This window comes from Aethalodelphis obliquidens, unplaced genomic scaffold, assembly GCF_003676395.1.
Source record: "Aethalodelphis obliquidens isolate GAN/ISIS:26980383/991018 unplaced genomic scaffold, ASM367639v1 scaffold43, whole genome shotgun sequence".
In the NCBI taxonomy this organism is placed as follows: Eukaryota; Metazoa; Chordata; class Mammalia; order Artiodactyla; family Delphinidae; genus Aethalodelphis; species Aethalodelphis obliquidens.
Window position 1 is genome coordinate 14,832,375 of NW_020837987.1, and position 24,650 is coordinate 14,857,024.

At 55.8% G+C, this 24,650-nt stretch overlaps 1 protein-coding gene across 1 annotated transcript; it reads right to left on the minus strand.

Moving 5' to 3' along the window:
• Positions 1-1,708: 1,708 nt before the first annotated feature.
• Positions 1,709-24,650, minus strand: LRRC4B (leucine rich repeat containing 4B). The gene is made up of 2 exons (XM_027079198.1): positions 24,323-24,650; positions 1,709-3,656 (listed from the first exon to the last, which is right to left on the minus strand). Exons 1-2 carry the CDS (start codon positions 24,617-24,619, stop codon positions 1,815-1,817), a joined length of 2,139 nt encoding a protein of 712 aa, XP_026934999.1. The 5' UTR covers positions 24,620-24,650; the 3' UTR covers positions 1,709-1,814.

A 24,650-nucleotide genomic window follows, 5' to 3' on the forward strand; every position in this document is an offset into this window, starting at 1 on the left:
CTGAGCTGCAGCGTAGCCCCCCCTCCACTTCCTGGGCCTGGGCTCTGCCTCCTGCTGCTGAGTTAACAAGACAAAAGTGCAGCCCCTCCTGCTCCGCTGGCCCCAGCTGGCGCACCCCTCCCCCAGCTCACTCCTCGCCCCCCCTTCGACGTGACCCGCTTTCTCCGCGCGGCAGTGTCTTGAATGGGACCCCTCTGGTTTGGCTCTGAGATGGGATGAATTGCGTCCTCACCTCCACGACCTGTGAATGTGACCTTATTTGGAAATAGGGTCTTTGCAGATGACCAGGATGAGGTTGTACTGGAGTAGGGTGGTTCCCAATCCAATATGACTTATAAAGAGGGGAAATTTGGACAGAGACACACATGCACAGAGGGAAGGTGCTGTGGAGACAAGGGAGAACGCCTTGTGGAGACTGGGGTGACACTGCCACCAGTCAAGGTACATCTGAGGCGACCAGAAGCTGGAAGAGGCAGAGAAGGACCCTCCCCTACAGGTTCTAGAGGGAGCGCGGCCCTGCCCACACCTTGACCTTGGACTCTAGAACTGAGACACTAAATTTCTGTCGTTCTGAGCCACCCAGTCTGTGGTACCTTGTAAGGGCAGCCCCAGGAGATAGGCCCCCTAGGTTTCTTTTCTTTTTTTTTTTTTTTTTGCGGTATGCGGCCTCTCACTGCTGTGGCCTCTCCCGCTGCGGAGCACAGGCTCCGGACGCGCAGGCCCAGCGGCCATGGCTCACAGGCCCAGCCGCTCCGCGGCACGTGGGATCCTCCCGGACCGGGGCACGAACCCGTGTCCCCTGCATCGGCAGGCGGACCCTCAACCACCGCGCTACCAGGGAAGCCCCAGGCCCCCTAGGTTTCTGCTGTGAGGTGGGAGGTTGGGGGAGAGGACCCTAGTACATGCCTCAAAAGGGGTGCAGGCAGAATAAACACAAATGCCAGGCGTGCTGGGTGACCAAGCCCCTCTCCAGGGCCTCGGAGGTGAAAGGGTAGGGGCCTAAGACCACTCAGAGGTGCCGGCTCTCCCACTGACCTTCCACATGGGGCCTGGAGTTTTCCATCTTCTCATTCTACTGCCCACCCATGTTCCCTTTCTTTTCTCTCTCCTCCACGCTTTCATAACCAAAAAAAAAAAAATTTTTTTTTTTTTTTTTTTTTTTTCCGTGTTTTTTTTTTTTTTTTAAAGTAATTACAGAGCAGGTAGTCGTTGACGCAAACCTCCCTTCAGTATCAAAAGAGTCTGTGGGGCAGGAGAGGGCTGGGGGCAACGGTGGGGGGCGGGCTGAGGCCGCCCCGCCCCCGGCCAATGGGGACCAGGGGCCGGGAATGGACTCCCCCAGGGCAGGGCCAGGGGCTCGGGAGGCTCTGACCACGTGGCTGTCTCTTCAGTTTAGAGGGCGGGGCTGGGGGTGGGGTGGGGACAGGCGTCAAACTGCAAAAACTGAATCGTAAAAGGAGGGCTGTTGGGCGTGAGGGGAGAGGACACCCCTGAAAAAAGCTCCTCTCTCCCCCGGAAGGCGGAGGGCCGGGAGCAGTTGGTCGGGAGAGCGAGGAGGAAAAGCGGAGGGTTCCGGCCACTCCCGTCCTGCGTCCCCTCCCGCGACCGGGGAGGGGGGCGAGGCCGGAACCCCGGGGGTTCCATTCCCGGAGCCCCGCACTGTCCTCGCTGGGGCGAGATGCCCTGGGGTGCGGACGCGGGTGGGGCTCCGAGCTGCCTGCCCCGACCTCCCCTGTGCGGGGCTGGGGCTGGGGGCAGGGTCTCGGTCCGGCCCCCGCCCCGGGGGTGCCCCCCTGCCCGGCAGGCCGGAGGCTTCAGATCTGCGTCTCTTGCACGTTCTCCTTGGAACCGCTCTTGAAGAGCAGAGGTTCGTGGATGGAGTTGAGGCCGGGCGGACCCTTGCCCCCGCAGCTCCCGCCACTGGGGTTGCTGCTGTAGTGCGCCTTGAAGGCGGCCGCCACGTAGTGGTGGTGGTTGATGTGGTCGCGCTCCAGGGCGGGCAGGGCCAGGTGGCTGTCCCCGCCCACGCCGCCCCCGCCGGCCACAGCGGCGGCGGCGGCCACGGACACGGCGGAGGCGGCGGGCAGCTCGTCCTCCACGTTGATGATCTCCACTGTGCGCGTGGGCCCGTGGTGCTTGTGGAGCTGGTGCTGCTTGCGCAGCTTGTAGAAGGCCACGAGCATCACGGCGGCCATGAACGTGATGGCCACGAAGCAGCCGATGATGATCTTGGTGGTCTTCATGACGTCGTCCAGGTCCTTGAGGGCGTTCTCCGTCACGTCCGTTATGGGCACCGTGAACGCCTTCTCCGTGGGGCGCGAGGAGCGCGGGGCGGGCGCCGTGGTGGACGACGAGGCCGGGCCGGCCGCCTCCCCCGGCCGGCCCCCGCCCCAGACGCCGTCCGTCGTGGGCCCCGGCGGCTCCTTCTCGGTCCCCCGCGGCTGCAGGGCCTCCTCCCCGGGCTGCGTTTCCAGGGTCTCCACCGTCACCGTGGTGAAGTAGGTGTAGCCGCCGCTGCCCCCGCCGCCGCCCCCGACCCCGGGGCCGCCCCCGCCGCCCCCGGCGCCTCCAGCCGCCACGGGGTCCACGGCCGAGACGTTGAGCGTGGCCGAGGCGGTGGTGTTGCCGGCCGAGTTCGTCACCATGCAGGTGTACTGGCCCGTGTCCTGCACGGTGACGTTGGTGAAGTTGAGCGTGCCGTCGTGCAGGACAGAGATGCGCACGCGGTAGGAGCCGTGGGTCATGAGGGTGCCGTTGGGCGTCAGCCAGTTGACGGAGGTCATAGACGTGCCCGTGCGGCACTTGAGCTCGGCGGCCATGCCCTCGGTGACATTGAGGTCCGTGGGCGGCTCCACGATGACGGGCGCGTAGCAGGTGAAGTGCGACTGGTCCAGCTCGCCGATGTAGCGCCCCTTGAGGCCGGCGGGCGCGTGGCAGCGCGCGCAGCACGTCGTGTTGCTGGGCACCGTCTCCTTGAGCCACCAGCTCAGCCAGAGCACGTCGCAGTTGCAGTGCCAGGGGTTGTGGTTCAGGTGGACGCGCTCGAGGCGGTGCAGGGGCGTGAAGAGGTCGTGGGGCAGCGACATCAGGTTGTTGTGGGACAGGTTGAGCTCCTCCAGCGACTTGAGGTCGTCGAAGGCGTTGCGCTCGATGGTGGCCACCTGGGCGTGCATCAGCCACAGCTTGCGCAGGCTGGTCAGGCCCTGGAAGGAGCCCGGGCGGATCAGGTCCAGCCGGTTGCCCGACAGCTCCAGCTCCTCCAGGCGCACCAGGGCCGTCAGGTTGGGGATGTCCTTGAGGTTGCACATGCCCAGGTTGAGGTAGCGCAGGTTCACCAGGCCCTCGAAGGCTGCCTCGGAGATGTACTCCAGCCGCTTGAGCTCGCCCAGGTCGAGGCGGCGCAGCGAGGGCACGCGGTTGAAGGCGTATGACGGGATGCTCTCGATGGGGTTGTTCCGCAGCCAGAGCTCCCGCAGCTTGGACAGGTACTCGAAGGCCTGCGTGGGCACTGTCGTCAGCCGGTTGTCGAACAGCTCCAGGGTGTTGAGGCTGGGCAGCCCGTTGAAGGCGCCCACCTCGATCTTGCGCACCAGGTTCTTACTCAGCTGCAGGATCTCCAGGTGCCGCAGGTGTTTGAATGTGTCCGTCCGGATCACCTGGGGTCGGGAAGGGGCGACACCATCAGTGATACTGATACTAACGGAGTCGACCGCAGAGGGTTTTTAAAATTTTTTATTTTATTAAAGTATAGTTTATTTATTTATTTATTTATTGGCTGCGCCCTGTGGCTTGCAGGATCTTAGTTCCCCAACCAGGGATCGAACCCGAATCCCCTGCGGTGGAAGCACGGACTCCTAACCACTGGACCGCCAGGGGAGTCCCTAAAGTATAGTTGATTTAATGTTCATTTCTAATGTAAAGCAAAGTGATTCAGTTGTACATATATGAAAATATATGTACATATTCATATATGAAAAAGAATATATATACACATTCTTTTTCACATTCTTTTCCATGATGGTTTATCACAGGATATTGAATATAGTTCTCTGTGCTATACGGTAAGACCTTGTTGTTTATCCATTCTATATATAATACTTTGCATCTGCTAATCCCAAACTCCCACTCCAACCCTCCCCCCTCCCCCCTCCCCCTTGGCAACCACGCGTCTGTTCTCTATGTCTGGATCACAGAGTTTTGAGTGCTGGTGAGGGTGCCGAGCCTCCCCGTCTCTCCACCTTTGCTGTAAGACCATGAGCTCACTGTGGAAAGCAGTTTGATGGTTTCTTATAAAGTTAAACAGAGAGTTAGTTACACAGGACCCGGCCATTCTACGCCCGAGTATTTCCCCAAGAGAAATGACAGCAGATATCCATCCAAAGGCCTGTGACGGGTGCTTGCAGCGTCTGTGTTCATTACAGCCTAAGCCGGAAATGACCCAGCGTCCGGCAGCAGGTGAAGGGCCCACGCTCTGTGTCTGTAGGATGGAACACTATGGCTCAGCAATGACAAGGAATGAACTTGCCACACAATGACTGGGATGGATCTCATGGGCGTCAGGCTGAGCAAAAGCAGGCAGATGCCAAGGAGCACATGCCGTAGGACCCTGTCCATTCCACAAAGGTGTGTGTGTGTGTGTGTGTGTGTGTGTGTGTGTGTGTGTGTTGGGGCAGGGGGAGGCCAGTCTGGGAAGGGGCACGAGAGAACTTTCCGGGCCGATAGGAATGTCCCTAGTTGGGGTGGTGCCTACAAGGGTGAGTGTAACTGTCAAAACTCCCCAGACTGGGGACTTCCCTGGCGGCCCAGTGGTTAAGAATCCACCTTCCAATGCAGGGGATGTGGATTCGATCCCCGGTAGGGGAAATAAGATCCCACATGCCGTGGGGCAAATAAGCCCGCGCGCCAACTAAGCCCGCGGCGCATTACAGCTAGAGAGAAGCCCGCGTGCCGCGACGAAGAGCCCGCATGCCGCAACTAAGACCTGATGGGGCCAAATAAATAAATATTAAAAAGAAAACCAAACTCCCCAAACTGTACCCATCACATGAGAGGCATTTTATTCTATGTAAATTACACCTCAATCAAAAAGATTAAAAATAGGGAACTCCCTGGCCGTCCAGTAGTTAGGACTCTGCGCCCACCCTGTGGAGGACCTGGGTTCGATCCCTGGTTGGGGAACTAAAATTCCACAAGCCGTGTGGCATGGCCAAAAAAAAAAAAAAAGATTAAAAATAGTTATACCAGCAGCTAAGATGCATCGGGCACTTCCTGGGTGCCGGACGCTGTTCTAAGGGCTTTAGAGCCGACAACTCAATCCTCCAAACTGCCCTGTGAGATAGGTGCTTCTTCAATACACACGACTCTGAAATCCACAGAGCTCTGAAAGCCACATTTCTCATAACTTTGGCACCAAACCTGATCAGAAGTCCTGTGAAGCTGTTTAAAGCTTTTATTGATCCCACTCATGTGACGATTCAAAGATTCCACTCTAGAAACATACCCAGATTTGATAAGGGGTATAAGATCAACTGGGGGTGCTGTAAGAATCTATGCTGTATATTAATACCTTTCTAATATCAGGGGCCCAATCAACTAGCCTCAAGTGTTTCACATGAGGGATTAAGAATTATCTCCATCTAAGCGGGAGGAGACGGAGGCACAGAGAGGTGCAGTGACTTGCCCAGGGATGCACAGGAGGGGATGGCAGATCTGGGATTGGACCGAGCTTGTCTGGCTCCAGAGTCACGGCTCTTAATCCCTGAACTTGGCTGCCACCTCTCAGGCCTGAGGCTGATGCACCACAGAAGGGGCAGTGTTGGGCTGGGCACGGAAGGCAGAATCTTACCAGATTCTCCCCACTGATCACTGAGCCAGGTACACTGAGGCACAGAAGACCATGCAGCCATCAGATAGCGTTTCTGAAGCCTCGTTAACGCCATGGAAACACTTGCATTATAATGTTAAGGGGATAATGGTGAACTCTAGGTAGCATACTGTGTGCTTGTCACTTTGTAGAACTAAAAAAAGCAGCTGAGGAATTAGGTATCTGCGTCTATGCACCGAGAAAAGACTGCAAGGAAATGCCCTAACCACTTCTTAGTGGTGAACTCCAGCGGATGAGGATTAGGGGCAATTTTAACTCGTTATTTTTTTCTTTAATGAACAAAAATTACTTTTTTTTTTTGGCCGTGCTGCGCGGTATGTGGGATCCTAGTTCCCTGACCAGGGGTCGAACCCGTGCCCCTGAAGTGGAAGTGCAGAGCTTTAACCACTGGACCGCCAGGGAAGTCTGCAAAATTATTTTTAAGTAGAAAAACACTGTAAAAACTTTAAGAAAAGACTCTACCTGGGAGGCACCCAGCATAAGGAAAATAATATTCCTGGTACAGTTATCATCATAATAACAGCCACCATTTCTGCCAGCGCGATCCAACAGAAATACGACACCAGCTACCTGTTTAATTTTAAATTTCCTAGAGGCTACATTAAAAAAAAAACCAAGACAGATGAAACCAATTTTAATAATTGATTAGCCCAATAGGTCCAAAATATTATGATTTCAACATGTAACCAAGAGGGAAACTTACAAATGAGATATTTTACTCTCTTTTCACACTAAGTCTTCGGGGGTCCGATGTGTGTTTCACAGTCCACGCCCTCGGCAGCAGGTCCTGCATTTCCCCTCAATAACAGTATATTGTGAGCGTTTTCCCATATCATGGGTATGCTTCTAAAACCTGACTTCCGTGGCCACCTAGAATCCCTCCCCGGGGCTACACCTCCTTTCTGATGTTGAGATGGAATTGCCAAGGTCAGTTTTTTGTTGTTGTTGTTTGTTTTTGTTTTTTTGCAATATGCGGGCCTCTCACTGTTGTGGCCTCTCCCGCGGTGGAGCACAGGCTCCGCACGCGCAGGCTCAGCGGCCATGGCTCACGAGCCCAGCCGCTCCGCGGCATGTGGGATCTTCCCAGACCGGGGCACGAACCCGTGTCCCCTGCATCGGCAGGCGGACTCTCAACCACTGCGCCACCAGGGAAGCCCTGACAAGGTCAGTTTTTTATTTTCCTTAACATGCTTCCGCCTCCTCTCATTTCTGGCAGCGAACACGGGCTAATCTTTAGAACTGGACGAGGATCACGAGGGCTGGCCTGGGGTCTCTGCAGCCTGCCGGCGGTGTGGCCCATGCGGCCGTGCCTGTGTGCGGTGAGAAGAAGGGGGCGCCGGAGAGCCTTGGCCAGACAGCCCTCGGGCCCTGGAGCCGCAGCTCTGCTGCGTGGGCCGCTGGAGCCTTGGTTTCCTCCTCTGAGGGACCCCGGGAAGAGCCCAGCCCCTCGCCTCCCACCCCTCGCCTCCCACCGTGTTCTCTTGCTGCCTGTCCATCCCGTGAGGTTCTAAACAGCACAACGAAAAGCTTTCCTGATCAAACAGCCCCCTTTGCTTTGCTCGACTCTTGAGTTTCCCAAATATAATAACCCGAGAACCCTTCTCACAGGCTGCCTTTCATCACTGCCCCGGGAAACGCTGGCAAAGCACCAAGCAGGCCTCTAGTTGCTGTTTCTAATAATAATAATAGTGGTAATAATAATAATAATAATAATAATAAGAGGATCCAGGCATTACTAATCGCTAGGGAGAGAATGAAGTAATGATCCAGTCATTACTAATCGCTAGGGAGAGAATGAAGTCTGAAGGTCAGACTTGAGGGTTTGGACGGACAAATTGAGAACAAAGGGATTGCTGGCCCAGGTGTTGGAGTCGCCCCCTTGCCTGGTCTGAGTCACATGTAGTTCCGGGGGCTCCCCAGTTCCCAGCAAACCCATCTGCATGCCCCACTCTGCCCCCGCTCCTCCCGGGGTCCCTGTTCTCAGCGCGGCCCCTCCAGCCTGCCTTCCCAGTCGAAAGCGGGCCTGCAGCCTAGAGCCCCCTGCATCGTCCACGGCCTCCCCTTGTTAGGGTTGGTCAGCCAGCAAGCCTGCCGGTTCTAATCCTTTTGAATGTCTCATCTTCTCTGTCCCCACGGTCCAGCTCAGGCCTCAAACTGCCTGGCCTCCAGTCTCTCCCCTCAAGTTCATCTCCAGGGCCTTGCCACACCCAGAGCTGGCCCTGCCTCTGCTTTCCTCTAGAGCCCTCCGTGGCTCCCCAGTGCCCTCCAAGGAAATTCAGCCTGCCTTGGAAGGCCCGCTTGGCCTGGCCTGTAGGCTCCCCTCACTTGCAGCCCTCACTCTGGCTACATTTCAGCCAGTATCAACTTCTTGGCGCTATCTCACAGGCACTCCGCCCTTCCATATACTCTTTCCTCTGCTCAGAATTCCCTTCCCTTTTCATCCACCTCGAAAACCCCTGCTCACTCCCTTGGACCCAGCCCAAATGTCTCACACTCATCCATCCATGCTTATTTATTTATTTTTTGTTTGTGGTACACGGGCCTCTCACTGTTGTGGCCTCTCCCGCCGCGGAGCGCAGGCTCCGGACGCGCAGGCTCAGCGGCCATGGCTCACGGGCCCAGCCGCTCCGCGGCCTGTGGGATCTTCCCGGACCGGGGCACGAACCCGTGTCCCCTGCATCGGCAGGCGGACTCTCAACCACTGCGCCGCCAGGGAAGCCCATCGCTTATTTATTGAACGGGGATAAAGGAGTTCTGAAGGGGCAAATGGAGGAGGACCATTCTCTGTGGAAGGGCGTTGTAATGTCAGCCCTGCAGAGCTGTTTCGAGGATGCGAGGTAATCGGTGAGATTCGCTCAGCACAAGGCTTGGCACTTGCAGGTGGCATCTGGGCTACAGTGATGAATGCCAGGCTCTGGGCTGGGTGTCCCCATCCGTCAGCTCAGCTTGTCCCCCACCGGCCCTGCAGGGCGGGGGGTGTTAGCTCACTTTCACAGAAGGAACCACTCAGCGAGGTTACTCGATGAGGGGTTTGAACCAGGGCAGCACACAGGCCAGCATCGTGCCCCGTTTCAGAGATCAGGAGCTGAGGCTCAGTGAGGTCAAGCGACTCAGCAGGGCTGCTCACCTTCCCCGGGGGAAGTGGGAAGCCTGCAGCTGGGAGTCCAGCCCAGGTCTCCCTGATCCTCTGGACAAAGCAACTGAAACCACACCATGGCCATCAGGTGCGTCCTGGCAGAGCCCGAGGCTGCGGCTGCTCCACGTGCTTTGTCCCAGTTGCCATGAGAAGGGGGTGTGTGAAGGGAGATGCAGGGGCACTCCCACAGCGGGTGGGGTCCCCCCGCCAGCCAGTTGAATGATGCACTTGGGAATAAGCAGGACGGGGGTGTTGCTGAGAAGGGAAGTCTGGTTTTATTGAGGATGTGCTGTAGGATTGCTTAAAATAGTGAGTCCCTTTATTTTTAACAGGATTCCAGTCTTTTCTCCCTCCTCCTCTCTGCAGGGTGACTGGGGAGTAGCCTGGTGGGTGGGGGGTGGAGTCAGGGCTGGGTCTGAATCTCGGCTTTGCTGTTGACCAGCTGTGTGAACCTGGCTGAGTGTCCTAACGTCTCTGAGCCCACTTTCCTCGCAGGTCCTGCAGGGTTATTGTGAGGCTTGGACAAGATAATGAATGCTTGGGACATGGCAAGCAGGCAATAATACATATTTTTAAATTGTTGATGCAGCTGATAATGATCATTAACAACTGTCCTGCCTCTGGGCTTCCAGTTTCTTCCCCAGCCTCTTTCCTCTACATCAGCTGTCAGAATTGTCTAAGATGCAGTTCAGACCCTACCAAATCCCTGCTCACAGCCCTCCCATGGCTCCCTATGACCCTCAGCCTGGTGTCAGCGGCTCTGCAGGACCTGCCCCACTGGCCTCTCCTCGACTCCAGCCACAGGGAGATGTGTGGGGTTCTATGCGCTCCCCAGGCTCTGCTCAGCCTCTCTGCCTTTGCACAGGCTGTGCCCTCTGCCTGGAATGCCATCTTCCCCCGAGTTCTCTGGGATGTTCCAATCGCTTTCTGCCGGGAGGCTCTTTGGCCTCGTGTTCACCGACTCAAAACAGGCATTCTCTTATCAGACCCTTCTCACGCTGGTTCAGTGCATCTGTCTCCTTGTCTAGGCTGCGAGTCTTCATGAGTAGAGACTCCATCTGAGTCATTTCTGCATTCCCTGCACTCAGGTCAAGGCCTAGTTCATGGCGGACTTCAGAATGGACAAGGCTCATATTTGGAGAGTACCCACTGTGTGAGTCAATGTGCCTGCACGGCTTTCGTCCTGGGTGACAGCACCCAAAATGTTGAAATCCTCAGTGACAGAACTTGGGAGCTGAAAGAGCACCAGTGTTCTGTTTTTGGTACTGTTTCCAACTTATTCTTCTTTTTGCCTTAAAGTCCATGTGTCTGATATAATTAAAGACACACCAGCTTTCTTTAGGTTAGTGTTTGCCATCATTTTTGCTTTCATCCTTTCTGTCTTTATGTTTTAGGTATGTCTCTTGGATTTTTTTTTTTTTTTTTTGGTGGTACGCGGGCCTCTCACTGCTGTGGCCTCTCCCGTTGTGGAGCACAGCCTCCGGATGCGCAGGCTCAGCAGCCATGGCTCACGGGCCCAGCCGCTCCGTGGCATGTGGGATCTTCCCAGACCGGGGCATGAACCCGTGTCCCCTGCATCGGCAGGTGGACTCTCAACCACTGCGCCACCAGGGAAGCCCTGGATCTTGTTTTTAATTCAGTCTGAAAATCTCTGTCTTTTGACAGGAAGTTTAGTCTGTTTACATTTATTGTAATGACTAATCTATTTGGAATTATTCTTCCTATGTTTTTTCACGCTTTCTATTTGTCCTGATTTTTTTTTTTTTGCAGCCTATTCATTCCCCTTTCCTATGACCTTTTGCAAAGATCGAGTTTCTTATTCTATTTCCCCCATTTACTATCTTAGGATTTATGTATTTTCTCTCCTTTTAGTGGTTAGCCTTAAGATTTAGCATGCATACCTAAAGAGCAAAGCCAAGCAACTCCTCTCCTCTTCTTCCAAACAATACAAGGCGGATCCCATCTCTGACTCTGACAAAGTGCCATGCAGGGCGGGTTTCTAATAAGGCAAAAGGGGGGATCCAGTATGTGTTAAGTGCCTAGTATTCACTGGACCCTGTGCTAAACACTCTGAGGTCATGATCTCCTTGAATCCTTGTGGAAATCCTGTCACATGGAGATTATCAACCACACGTCCCTGCCTTCCTTCTTCATATTTGATGGTTTACAGCCGAGGGAATGGAGGTTCACTGAGGTAAAGTCATTTGCCCTCAGTCTCACAGCTCCAAAGTAGCAGAACTAGGACTCAAAGTCGGCTTCTCCTGAATCTAAACACCAGGTCTCCACCATGCGCACCCACCGAAACCAAGAGGGTTGGGCTGTGTGTGGGTTTTGGTGTGTTTTTTGAGCTGCGGAGCCCGTTCATTATTCAAACATCACCCATGTGGTGATTTGCTCATTTGACAGATATTCTTTGAGTGCCTGCTGTGTGTCAAGCATCATGCCGGTTCTGGGGGTCCTGCATGGACAAGACGGCCATAGCCAAGTTCCCAGAGCCTGACCTTGAGAGGGGAGGAGAAACACTAAACATACTATTATGCAAATGATCATTCAAGTGGTAATGGTATAAAGGGATCTGGATCTGGGGAGCTGCCCTGGTTGCAGGGGGAGAGGCAGGCTTGTGGCCCCTTCACAGCACAATTTGAAACCCCTGAGGCCAGATGATCTCGAATCCTCTTTGAGGCCCAGGGCCTGCTCACTGACACAGAGTGGGATAGACAAGGTGGGGACTGGTTCTCGAAGCAGGCAAATCCCCCTGCCCTCCCAGCCCGACATCTTTGGCCTGATGGGACGCTGACATCCTGTGATGTGGCAGAGGAGCTGGGCCTGGGGTCCTAACTACCCAAGTCACCAAGTCCCCTCCCTCCTTCAGCCCACGTTTGCTAAGCCCTCCCCAACCTGTGCGCCCGGTGCTGTGCTGATTGCCAAGATGCAGACACCAGTCAGGCACCGGAACACGGTCGCATCAGTGACCACCTCCCAGCCTGACGGGGGCTTCTCCCCTCTCTTTCCATCCTGTAACTTGGCCTATTATTTAGGGGACTTTCCACTTTGGTGGTGGTGGGTAAACACTACTAATTCTAGAAAAAACCCTGTTGTGTTCTGTTGGGATTTTTAAGAAAATAAACTGTCAAGAAATCCCTTATTAAAAATTTAACTGTGGTTGGAAAATGATGAAGTAAATTGTTCATCTTAACGCTATTAAGATAAATTGCTTATATGGGTTTTGAATGTAATGAACCGATAACAAAAGTTTAGTAAGCTTACTGTTGGTTTTTTTTTATCTTGTTAATTATTTTACGTTCATAATTTAAAAGCCTTTTTTTTTTTTTTCCCCCCATACCGGCTGTTTTTATGCCAACTCCTCGTATTTCTTCCTTCTCTGAGATCAGGGACTCGTGCATCGCTTTTCAGTAGGGATTTCCCTGACCGCCAGGATGTGGCCAGAGCCGGCCAAGCATGGGGGCCCGTGTAGGCCCCCGCCTTTGCTCACTGAGCCCCCCTGCCCTGCCCCAGGCCTAGGCTCGGCCTCCTGGGGCCTCAGTCTCCTCTGTAACGTGGGGACAGGGGCCCTGAGGACTAAGAGAGAACAAGCATGTACCACGACAACACAACCCAGCTCAGGGGCAGGGTGGCCACTCAGAATGCAGCACCCTCTCCGTTACCCCCTCACCGCCAAAAACAAATCCTAAATTTGTCCCTGCTAGGAGGTTCCAGGCCATGTCAGGCAACCCCTCTAACAGGGGTGGGGGGCATCCTAGAGGCTCCATGTCCCACCCCCAGCGGCCATCCTGGGCGAGGGCAGATGGAACCAGCCTCGGCCTCCACCATGGGCCGGCCAACCTCAGCTACAGGAGGCAGGCAGGAAGGGCTCTGGCCAGAGCGAGAGAGGAGAGAGCCTGATCCCCACGGGTCCTCAGCTGCCCAAATGACCACTGTGCTCAGACAGACCTGTCTCATCCCCGGCCCCCAGCCCTGCCCGGCTGTCATTGCAGGTTGAGCCCTGCGGCCTGGTGGTTAAAGCTCTGGCGTCAGACAGCTGGGGTCCTGATCCAGACTCTGCCCTTTACTGCTTCTATGACTTGGAGCAAATTTCAGACCCCCTGGGGCCACTTCCCCACCTGTACAGCGGGGCTTATAAGATCTGCCTCCTGGAATTGGGGAGAAGTTGCCCTCAACCCCCAACCCAGGAGCCCAGATAGTATGTAAACCTGCGTGCAGACAATGCAGGGGCGAGCTCTACACCAGAGGGGGGTGCCAGCCGCTAAGTGCACCCCAGCTTTGCCTCAGATGGCGGGGGGAGGAGTGGGGTTAGGCTCAGTCTCAAGGCACGCCCCTCCCCCACTTGCACCTCCCTCTCCTCCTTGACTGTTTCCCTCAGCTCATCTCCATCTAAAGCACACTGGCATTGGAATTCCCCGGCGGTCCAGTGGTTAGGGCTCCACGCTTCCACTGCAGGGGGCACAGGTTTGATCCCTGGTCGGGGAACTAAGATCCCACGTGCCGTGTGGCACAGCCCAGAACACCAGCATTGGGACTTCCCTGGTGGCGCCACGGTTAAGAACCTGCCTGCCAATGCAGGGGACACGGGTTCGAGCACTGGTCTGGGAAGATCCCACATGCTGCGGAGCAACTAAGCCCGCGTGCCACAACTACTGAAGCCTCCACGCTTAGAGCCTGGACTCCGCAAAAAGAGAAGCCACCACAATGAGAAGCCCGCGCACCTCAACAAAGAGTAGCCCCTGCTCACTGCAACTAGAGAAAGCCCACGCGCAGCAACGAAGACCCAACGCAGCCAAAAATAAATAACTAAATAACAAAACAAACAAACAAAAAAACACTGGCATTGTGCTGTGCACCTCCTGCACTGTCTCTGTTTCCTCCCAGCTTCACCAGGGCAGGGACGTGAATCTGTCCTGCTCACTGTGCTTACAGCAGTGCCTGGCACACAGTAGGTGCTTAATAAATGAATCAGGTATGTGAATTGGGTGATGGACTAGCCAGGGCTGGTCAGACACGGGAGGGACAGGCAGTGTAGGGAGAGGGACGCGTGAGTCTCAGCCTCCCCTCAGTCGGAGCCTGTTTCCAGGTGGAGACTTCATGGTGGCATCTTGAGGATCACGCCTGTGCCCGGTGTGGGCAAGCACAGAAAGTGACTTTTATCTATTCGGGGACAGCGTGTTTTCCGAAGGGAGGGAAGGGTGTCTGAGCCCAGCAGGGGGCGTCCCTGAGTAAGGTGCGGCTGGGACACCCAGTTTAAGAAGGGTCTTCTCTTGGGGGAACATGGGCCATTTTAAAGCCCAGGAATGACGTGATGATTTTGGCTGAGGGTTGGGGAACAGACTGTGGCCAGGTGGCCGGGAGGAAGCTTGGGGGAGTGTCCTGATGGGCAAGGTCAGGCCAGAGCAGGGACTCCGGAGATGGAGTCAGGACTCGATTACAGTTCTGTCATCAGTTTGCCAGGGTGGAGAGCCCAGTAGCTACGAATTAGGAAGCATCAGGAATGGCACTGAAGAACCCAAGGCAATCTACAGATTCGATGCAATCCCTATCAAATTACCAATGGCATTTTTCACAGAACTAGAACAAAAAATTTAAAAATTCGTATGGAACACAAATGACCCTGAATACCCAAAGTGACCCTGAGAAAGAAAATCGGAGCTGGAGGAATCAGACTCCCTGACTTCAGACTATACTACAAAGCTATAGTAATCAAAACAGTATGGTACTGGCACAAAAACAGAAATACAGATCAAAGGAATGGTGCTGAAGAAATCCAGTCTTGCAGCCTGCCTGCCTGGGCTAAGTCCCAATTCCACTGACTGTGGCCTCTTGCACCAGAGTCTTACTCCTGCACCTCAGTTTCCTCATCTGTACAGTGGGGATAAGAACAGGCCCTGCTCACAGGGTCACCGTGGGAAGGGCTTGGAGCAGTGCTGGGTCTGCATGAATCGTCTTCCACTTTCCGCCTCTGAGGCCCTCAGTCTGCTCAACTGAGAAGTGGGGGTGAGATCTGGGCCTGTGGTGAGGTTCAGAGGCCACATGGCTCGGCAAGACGGCAAGCCATTCTCTGATGCATTAACTTAACAGTTGTATTTGGGGACCTACAGTCCATCAGGCTCTGTGCTGAGTGCTGGGGCCAGCGGCGACCACAAGTGTGACCAACAGATTTGGGCACCAGAGGGACCCGTGGGCCTGACTGGAACGGGGGCTCAGAGAAGGTGCCTCTGAGGCCAAGACATTTCTCTGACTCAAGAAAGATGACAGTGACCGACCCTGATGATGGTCTCGCTATCAACACTAGCTGGACCTCTCAGGAGCTGACCGCTCGCCAGCCCCTCTTCCCTCATCTGAGCTGCTGAGACCACTGAGTCCCCAGGGCCCCCAAGACCACCTGGCATACAGTGGTTCTCATTACATGCTGGTCCAAAGGTTAAAGACATGGAATTTCTTGGTGGCTCTAAGATGGAAGGACTGTTACCCCCATTTTACTGATGACAAAACTGAGGCCCCGATGAGTTCCATAATGTTCTTGAGGAGTTGTGATTCAAACCCCAATGGTTCCTTACAATCTTAAGTGCTGGTGTTACCTAGGTGATTGGGAAACTGGAAGAGTATTCCAGAAAGAGGAAACACCATGTGTGAAGGTGCTGAGCTAGGAGGGAGTGGAAAGGGCCGGTGTGATGCCCGGGGTGCAGGAGGCTGGAGCGGGGAGGAGTGGGGCTGCGTCCTGAAGGACACTTCCTTCATCAGGATAGGTACCAGAGGGGACACCTCAGGGTCTGATGTTCAAAGAAGCGGACCAGCTCTCTGGCATCAGACTTGCCCCGTGAGGTGTGAGGCAGGAAGCGTGTATCCCCCTTTCCTGAGTCGCTCACCAACAAAGTCTGAGACAGCCTTGGTGCCAACCCCCACCTCCTGCCCCAGCCCGAGGCAGGCAGGCCACTCTCACGGAATAAATGGGGGAGGGGCTCCACCCACATCTCCTCCGGCTCGAAGAAACTAAATCTAAAACCAGGCAGAGTGAGAGCCCCAGACTGGAGACGATCTAAATGCCCATCAATAGGAATGCGTACAGGAATTGGGGTATCTGCATCAGATAGAATGGGATCCAAGGATACAAAAGGAAAAGGGGAAAAGCCACAGCACAGGAAACACCAAGGATGCGTCTCGGCAGCTGTGCTGAGCCGAGGAAGCCGGACGTGCAGGAGTGTAGGCGCCTGGAGGACTCTGGGGAGGGTTGTCTCTGGGGAGAAGGGGGAGGAAATGAGGGGAGAGCACAGGGGCTTCAGGGGTCTTTATATTCTATTTCTTACCCTGGTGGCACTGACGTGGCCCTTCTCTTTCTGATGACCTTTTGAGCTGGACATTCACGTCCGTGTTCATATGTGTGTCTTACACGTGATAATAAAAATAAGTCAGGAAGAAACAGACAAGGCATCTGCGGTCCCATTTGACAGGTGTGGAAACTGAGTGCCAGAGGGGGCGACGGGATGATCCGGGGTTCTGGGGGTGCTTCCAGGGGAAGGAAGGAGGAAACCAGAGTCGGGATGGAAGCCGGAAAGGTTGAATTAGGTATCCCGTCCTGGGGGGCCTGGGTGTGGCCCCGGAGGCTGGCTGCTCCTTCCTGCCCAGGTGTCCCGAGTGTCCCACGGCCCTGCAGGTGGGGCTGCCCTTGCTGACCTCTAGAGAGGACAGTGCCGCACCCCTCGGTCCCCCATTCCCTTCCTTCAAGGGCTCTGGCTGGGAAAAGTCCATCTGGTCAAAAACTCCCTGTATTTCCTGATGCCGGGGGGATCGGCCACCCGGAAAATCACAAACTAGCACGTAACTGAAAAGCATTTCTGGTGTCTGCCTTGGTCACGCACTACGGTGGCTTCTTCTTTGCAACAGATCGACTTTCCTAAAGCGGAACCCTGGCTGGCGGGGCCTTGCTTCTCCACGGTGGCTCCTGGGGCCCGGGGCAAGCCCCCGGGCTCACTGCCCTCTGGGGGACCTTGGACAAGCAGGGGAACAAGCCACCTGCGCCTCTGTTTCCACATCCGTCAAGTGGCAACAATCCCACCATCAAGGAAACACGAGTCAGGGCAAATCCTCCACAAACTGTAGTTTCGCCTCCGTCCTCCGGGGAAGGTGAGCAAATCCCAGTGCAGGCCTTTTTCTTCGGCTGGTGTAACGTTTTGTACCTGTTATCTTTACGTTTAATTGTTCCTGATTACAAAAAGTATTAAATGCCCTCACCGAAGAAAATTTAGGGAATAAAGAAAACATAAAGAAGAAATTAAGGGAATTCCTTGGCGTTCCAGTGGTCAAGACTTGGTGCGTTCACTGCCTTGGGCCCAGGGTTCAATCCCTGGTCGGGGAGCTAAGATCCCACAAGCCTGGCGGCGCGGCCAAGGGGAAAAAAAAAAGGCACTGTGAAAGTGTCTGGGCGGTCCCTGAATTTTGTTTCAAATTAAATTTTAGAGACACATTGGACATACTCCTTGCATCCTTTGAAAAGCTCAGCATGACCTTCTAAGCATTCCCCTGTGTCCTTCAATTGTCTTCGAAACTCCATTTTGAATCGCTGCATGAGAATCTGTCGTAAGGATGTGCAGTGATTCACTGAACCGGTGCCCCAGTCGTCAGGAACTGAGACGGCTTCTACGTTTTGACGGTAGTGCCATCCAGCATTCAACACGACTCTCTGGGCACCTCTGAGGATCTCAGGATGGGTTGATCTGTTTCTTAGGATGGAAGCCTATTTCCTTGTCAAGTGACTCCACAGGCCTTGACCACAGGACCTCGTGGTAGACCCCTGGAGGGACCAGGGCAGCCCCCTAAAGGCCTGGGCGGGTCAGCATACTTTGTGAGGTTAAGTACATCCTGTCTTCTGACCCAGCAGTGCCCCCGGTGTACATTCCAAACACATTATCATGCCGCAGCCCCCCAAGGGTTCCTAAAGGAGGCTTTGTGGTAGGTGCAGCTCGAGGCTTCCTGGGGGTGGGTGGGGCAGGAAGGGGGGGGACGCCCATCAAGGAAATTCTGCAGCAGTTAAAGCACCCGAGTACACACACGCACACACAGGGCGATGTGGACGGCTCTTCACAACCCAGGCCAAGTGAAAACAGCGGACAAAGAAAGCCATCTAGAACGCACCTTCATTTACATAAATTAAAAACACCTGCACACAAAGCAACACTAAGCATTTTGCAAGAACTCACACAGGCAGAAAGATCCAGAGTAAACACATGAGGGTGGTTGGCTCTGGGGGAGGCGAGGGGAGCAGAGTAGGGGCAAGGAGACAAGGCTGTGACCTGTGACCGAGGAAGGGGGCCCAGGGAGGACCCCTGCCTGCCTGAGGAGGGGGGAGCTGGCTGAGGCCAGCCCAGCGGCACAGCGTCTATGTGGACCCAAGTGCACAGGGAAACAGAGGTGTCCCTGGGCCCGCCCGGTGGTGGCAGGTGCCCGGCTTGAGTGGCAACAGGGCTACAGGGCAGAGGGAAGGCGAGTCCCCAGGGCTTTGCCTAGAAGGCATCTCTGTAGGCTCAGCCCCTGTCCCCGTGGCCACGTGTGCTTGGAGTCCCCGTGCTCCCTGCGTGGTCCTCGCCCTCGCTGGACCACAGGCCAGGGGTGAGTGGGAACAGGTGATGGGAACCTCAGGGCTGCCCCAGTTCTCAGGGCGGGCACTGCAGGATTCACCCCCTGCTCCCGCTCACGGAGGCTCCCCTGGTCTCTGCCAGGTCCCCTGGGGCTGGCCTTCCATTCTCAAATAACTGCTGATCACCTACTGTGCGCCAGACTCTGGTCTAGGTGCTGCGGACGACACAGGGAGCAGGGCGAAGTCCCTGCCCTCATGGAAGTGACCATCTGGGCAGGAGCCAGATGACAAGCAGGTGACCGTGGACATGGGGGGACTCTCGAATCTCCACAACTCAGGCCACCTCTACAGAGCTTTGGTGCCGGGCCTCGTGTATGTGCACCTTGGTGGGGGGGTCACAGCCTCCGACTCCACAATCCCTCTTCTAGGAATTTACCCCAAGGGCAGCATCCAGAATAGTACAAAGAACAAGAACTGAGGATGTTCACTGCAGTGTTGTTTACATCAGTGAAAACACTGGGTGGCGCAGTGGTTAAGAATCCGCCTGCCAATGCAGGGGACACGGGTTCGAGCCCTGGTCCGGGAAGATCCCACATGCCACGGAGCAGCTAAGCCCGTGTGCCACAACGTGCGCCTGCGCTCTCGAGCCCGTGAGCCACAACTACTGAGCCCGCGTGACACAACTACTGAAACCCATACCCCTAGAGCCTGTGCTCCTCAACAAGAGAAGCCACTGCAATGAGAAGCCCGTGCACCGCAACGAAGAGTAGCCCCCGCTCGCCGCAACTAGAGAAAGCCTGTGAGCAGCAACGAAGACCCAAAAATAAATAAACAAATTTATAAAATAAAATAAAACACTGGAAATAAGATGGGACTAGTTAATTAACTGGACGCTCACGCATCGGAATCCAATGCAGTCATGAAAATCCACGTAATAGACAAGTATCAGAATCAGGGAGAAAGATATTCATGGTTGAACTCCTAGGTGCCAAAAGCCAGTTGCCAGCCAGTAAGAAATGCGGTGATTCCATTTTTTCTTTTTTTTAAAAAAAACAAAATATCCATTTAGAGACCCAACCCTGTCGTGCACACAGAGGTGTGCCTGCAGAGTTTCTGAATAAAAAGACACCAGATGTTAATGGGAGTTACCTGTGGTTGTCGGATTACACTTGGCTTTTGTCCCTGTGTTCTTACTTAGGTATCTTTTCTAGTTTTTCTAAATTAGTTTGTATTCATTCTATAATAAATCAGTTAAAACCACATTTACATAGGCACAGAAAAGAGCCAGGAAGGCTTTAAAACAAAATGTAAACAGTAGTTATGTGTATCTAGGCAGTGGGGCCAGGGTTGAGGTTTTTCATTTCTTATCTGGATAATTAAAAAGTTATTTGGGGGCTTCCATGGTGGCGCGGTGGTTGAGAGTCCGCCTGCTGATGCAGGGGACACGGGTTCGTGCCCCAGTCTGGGAAGATCCCACGTGCCGCGGAGCGGCTGGGCCCGTGAGCCATGGCCGCGGAGCCTGCGCGTCCGGAGCCTGTGCCCCGCAACGGGAGAGGCCACAGCAGTGAGAGGCGCGCGTAACGCAAAAAAAAAAAAAAAAAAATATTTGGTAAAACCCCTCTAATGGCGGCCCCACTCCTCCCGCCATCTGCGAGGTGTCCACTGAGGGAGGAAGATTCCATTGAACATTTTGAATCGTTCACTTTTGCAGACTGGACATTCCCTGGCCTCAGGGAATGTGCAGTCTGGGGGTGGGGTGGGGTCGGAGGTCTCCAGAGCAGGGGGCTGCAAGAATCCCCAGGGGTGAGAAACGAAAGCGTTAGGATTTCAAGACATGCTTCCCATCCTTCAACGTGGCCATTTTTGTGCAAGTTGTATAATATACACGACCCATGGATGCTGTAGACGTTTGCATGACTTTAGTAATAAAATTCATATATGTATATTCTGACAGGGATGTGGGTCACATCGTTTGGAGACCAGTGGCCTGGGAGATGGGGTGAGAGACACACGAGCAGACAGGTCCAACCAAGGGGTCCACTCAGACCTACAGAGTCATCCTCTCTCCTTTTCCCATATCCACTTTGCTGGAAAATCCTGCGGTCTCCACCTTCAAAACAGACCCAGGGTCTTCCCTCGTGTTGCAGTGGTTAAGAATCCGCCTGCCAGTGCAGGAGAAACAGATTCGAGCCATGGTCAGGGAAGATCCTACATGCCGTGGAGCAACTAAGCCCGTGCACCACAACTACTGAGCCTGCATGCCACAACTACTGAAGCCCGCATGCTTAGAGCCCGTGCTCCACAAGAGAAGCCCGCTCACCGCAGTGAAGAGTAGCTACCCCTTGTCGCAACTGGAGAAAGCCCGTGCACAGCAACAAAGACCCAACGCAGCCAAAAAACCAACCAACCAACCAACCAACCAAACAAAAAGCACCACCAAAAAACAGACCCAGAATCTGTCTGCTCCCCACACCTCCACTGCAACCAGTCTGGGCCAACCTGGGGCCGCCAGTCTCTCTTTCTCATGAACTCTGCACCAGCCTCCGAACAGGCCTCTCTGCCATCGCCCTTGCCCCTACAGTCCCCACACCTTGGCCAGAGAGAGACCCAAGTCAGAGCCCGTCTGTCCTCTGTTCAAAGCCTCCTCTGGCTCCTGTCTCATGCAGAGAAGAGCCCAAGTCCTCACCGTGACCCTGAGGCCCCTTTGTCCCATCTCTGTCCTCACCCCCCGCCCTCTCCCCATAGTTCACTCCGCTCCAGCCACGCCAGGCTCGTGGCTTTTCCTCCTACACAGGCAGGCTCTACCCCAGGGCCTTTGCACCTGCTGCCCCCTGCCTGGAATGCCCCACAAGGCTCCCACCATCACCCCCTCCAAACATTTGGTCAGATGTCACCTTCTCCATGAGGCCACCCTGATATCCATGTCTTTTTTGGGTTTTTTTTTGGCGGATCCGAGAAGCTTGCGGGATCTTACTTCCCCGACCAGGGATTGAAACCGGGCCCCTGGCAGTGAGAGCACCGGGTCCTAACCACTGGACCACCAGGGAATTCCCAGAGAACCACTGTTTTAAAGGCATTTGGTCAATCCCCTGTCCCCATGCAGGCCTCTCCTATCCCAGCCCATGGAACCAGGAGAGAAGAGGGCTCCGAGCTAAACTTCCCCTCCCCCACTGCACATCCTGGTCTGACCCTGGGGAAGAGGAAGGGATCAGGGCCCCCATCTGACTGTCCTGGACAGCCTGGGGACCAGAGCCCCCCTCTGTGGGGGCAGAGAGGGGACCTCTTAGGGGGTCAATGCCAAGGGCAAGGCTGTCCCTTCCTGGGTGGCCGTGGGGCAAGGACCGCTGAAGCTGGAGTTGCGTCACATCACCACACCCCTGCCCCTGCAGGACTGCGTCCCTGGGCTCCAGGCCCACCTCCAGCTGCCTCCACCTAGAGGCTACCTTTTCTGCTCGTGTGGTTTGAGTCAGCCTCGCACACATCAAGCTGCAGTCTCAGCTGCTCTGTCCATGCCTCCCTTCAGGGGGCGACACCCTCCCTTCATTCTCACCATCCACCTGCCCCCTTGTTGCCGGTGCTCCAGGCATCCTTTGTGTATTCATGTGACAGTCCACAGATGCTGCTAGGACCAGCTCTGGGCAAAGCCCTTCCCTGCCCCTGAGTGGCTTACATTCTAGAAGGGAAGAGGCAGTCCACCAATAAACAGGATGGCACGCCAGGCTGGGATAACCGGGAAATGGGAGCCGGAAGGGGGGAGGTTAGAGCATCAAGGGTCGCGTCTGCGAGGAGGAGCCGCTGAGGTCACACCACCAGCAGCATCCCTTTGGAGGAACTGGGCCGTTTTCTCTTTGGGGGGGCTCATGGAACAATTCAGTCCCACCAACAGCTGCTCAGTGGCCGGCACTGCACTAGGTGCGCGCCCCCCAGTCCAGGGCAGGGCACTGGCTGACATGTGACAGCGACCAAGCGACACCGGTGCCACAGCTCCGCCACCTCCTAACGGCATACACTCAACCCATCCTCCCAGGGGCTACCACACAAGCCCGATGGTGCCCTCTGCCTAAAGCCCTCCAGAGCCCCCCTGGACTCTGTGGAATGAAGTCCAGCCTCTTCTGTGATAACCAGTCCCCCTCCCAGCCCTGAGGGGCTGCTCAGACGATCCCTCTGCCTGAATACGCCTCTCTTGGGTCCTGGGGTCCCGCAGGCAAACCTCCCCTCACCATCTTCCTCTCCGGGCCCCAAGCGCCCCAGCATCTCCGTCCTCCCCCTTAGCGCTTTGGTCCGTTCAGCATCTCTTGGTTGTCTTACACGTGGGAGGCCGTAGTCTAGGCACTCGGGACACATCAGTGAGTAAAACTGACAGCCACACGCGCCCTCCCTGATCTCACACTCCAGGCCTCTGTCTAGAAGTAAACGGGCATTGTGTTAAATGCTGAGGGCCGTGGGGGACGGAACTGGATGGGGGAAGGGGGTGGTGGCTGCAGGAGGAGCGGTTGCTGGCTGTAGCTTTAAAGACATGGAGGTCAGGGGAATTCCCTGGTGGTCCAGCGGTTAGCGCTTGCACTGTGGTGGCCCAGGCTCAAAAAAAAAAAAAACCAGTGTTTCTCAACCGGGGGTGGGGGTGGGGAAATTCCCTCCCTCTCCAGGGAATATCTGGCAACATCTGGAGACACATTTGGAACTGGGGGGCGGGATGCTACTGGCCTCTAGTGGCCGGGGAAGCTGCCCCACGTCCTACAGTGCACAGGATGCCCGCCCCCTACCCCACTGAGGGTGATCCAGCCCCAGCGTCAATAAAGCAGAGCGGGGGAGACCCTGCTTCAAAATAGCACGGCTCTGCCCCCAAAGCATCACTTACGGCCCATCTTTTTTTTTTTTTTTTTTTTGCGGTACGCGGGCCTCTCACTGCTGTGGCCTCTCCCGTTGCGGAGCACAGGCTCCAGACGCACAGGCTCAGCGGCCATGGCTCACAGGCCCAGGCGCTCCGCGGCATGTGGGATCTTCCCAGACCGGGGCACGAACCCGTGTCCCCTGCATCGGCAGGCGGACTCCCAACCACGGCGCCACCAGGGAAGCCCACAGCCCATCTTAATGACAATTATAATCGGATGGCAGCTGCCCCGTCCGAGTGCCAGCCAGGTACTGGGGAGCACAGGGCTCTCACACCGACTCCGGCAAGTGGGGATGTGATCCCCGTACCACACAGCATATGAGCGCTCGCCCGGGGCCAGAGCGATTCTAAACCCTTGACAAGTGTGACACCATCAGCCCTCGCACCAGCCCCTTGGGGCAGGGATCATATCATCGCCATTTTGCAGATGAAGAAACTGAGGGGCAGAGTCATGCATCATGTGTGGCCAACGCCACGCGGCAGGTGCGGTGGTGCAGGTGGCACAGGGGCCTCAGGGAAGGGTCACTCCCAGCACAACCTGTGGCTCCGGGGCCAGGCTGAGGGCTCACCTGTGCCGTGCTGTGGGAGGAGGGCAGATGGTCCTGCCCTGGGGCCCCGTGTGCTGGTACAGACACAGGGAGCCTTGCGCCGAGAAAACCCAGACAGCCTCGGCTCAAGTGACTAGGATGCAAACAGCATCTCATAAGTGCCCAGGGTACGGGCGTGAAGAGCTGGTGGGGACGCCCAGGAGGCTCTGCCAGCTCAGGGAGGTGGGACTGGCCACCCCCGGGCCCCTCCCCCACCCCCCGGGCTGCCAGCCCAGCTCACCTGGATGCCGTTCTCCTGCAGGTTCAGGTACCGCGTGTTGACGGGGATGCTGGCCGGGACCTCGGCCAGCTCCCTCCTTGTGCAGATCACCCGGCTGGCCTGGTTGCTGCAGGAGCAGGCCGCGGGGCAGGAGGTGGCCGGCGGGGAGCCCCCTGCGGCGGCAGATGTCACGGCCACGCCGCCCCCGCCGGCCCCCAGGGGTGGGGAGAAGAGCCAGAGGAAGAGCAGGGCCCCATGGGGCCAGGACATCCTACTGGGCGGCAGTGGGGGGCACGGGGAGCCGCGGGCGCGCGCCATCCTCAATGTTCATGCTCCGCCTGGGCGCCGG

Excerpts from the sequence above, each read along its gene's own strand:
- LRRC4B (XM_027079198.1), bottom strand. The coding sequence starts at position 24,619 with ATGGCGCGCGCCCGCGGCTCCCCGTGCCCCCCACTGCCGCCCAGTAGG. Across the intron at positions 3,657-24,322 it reads TGCAGGAGAACGGCATCCAG|GTGATCCGGACGGACACATT; the intron begins GTGAGCTGGGCT and ends TCCCGACCCCAG.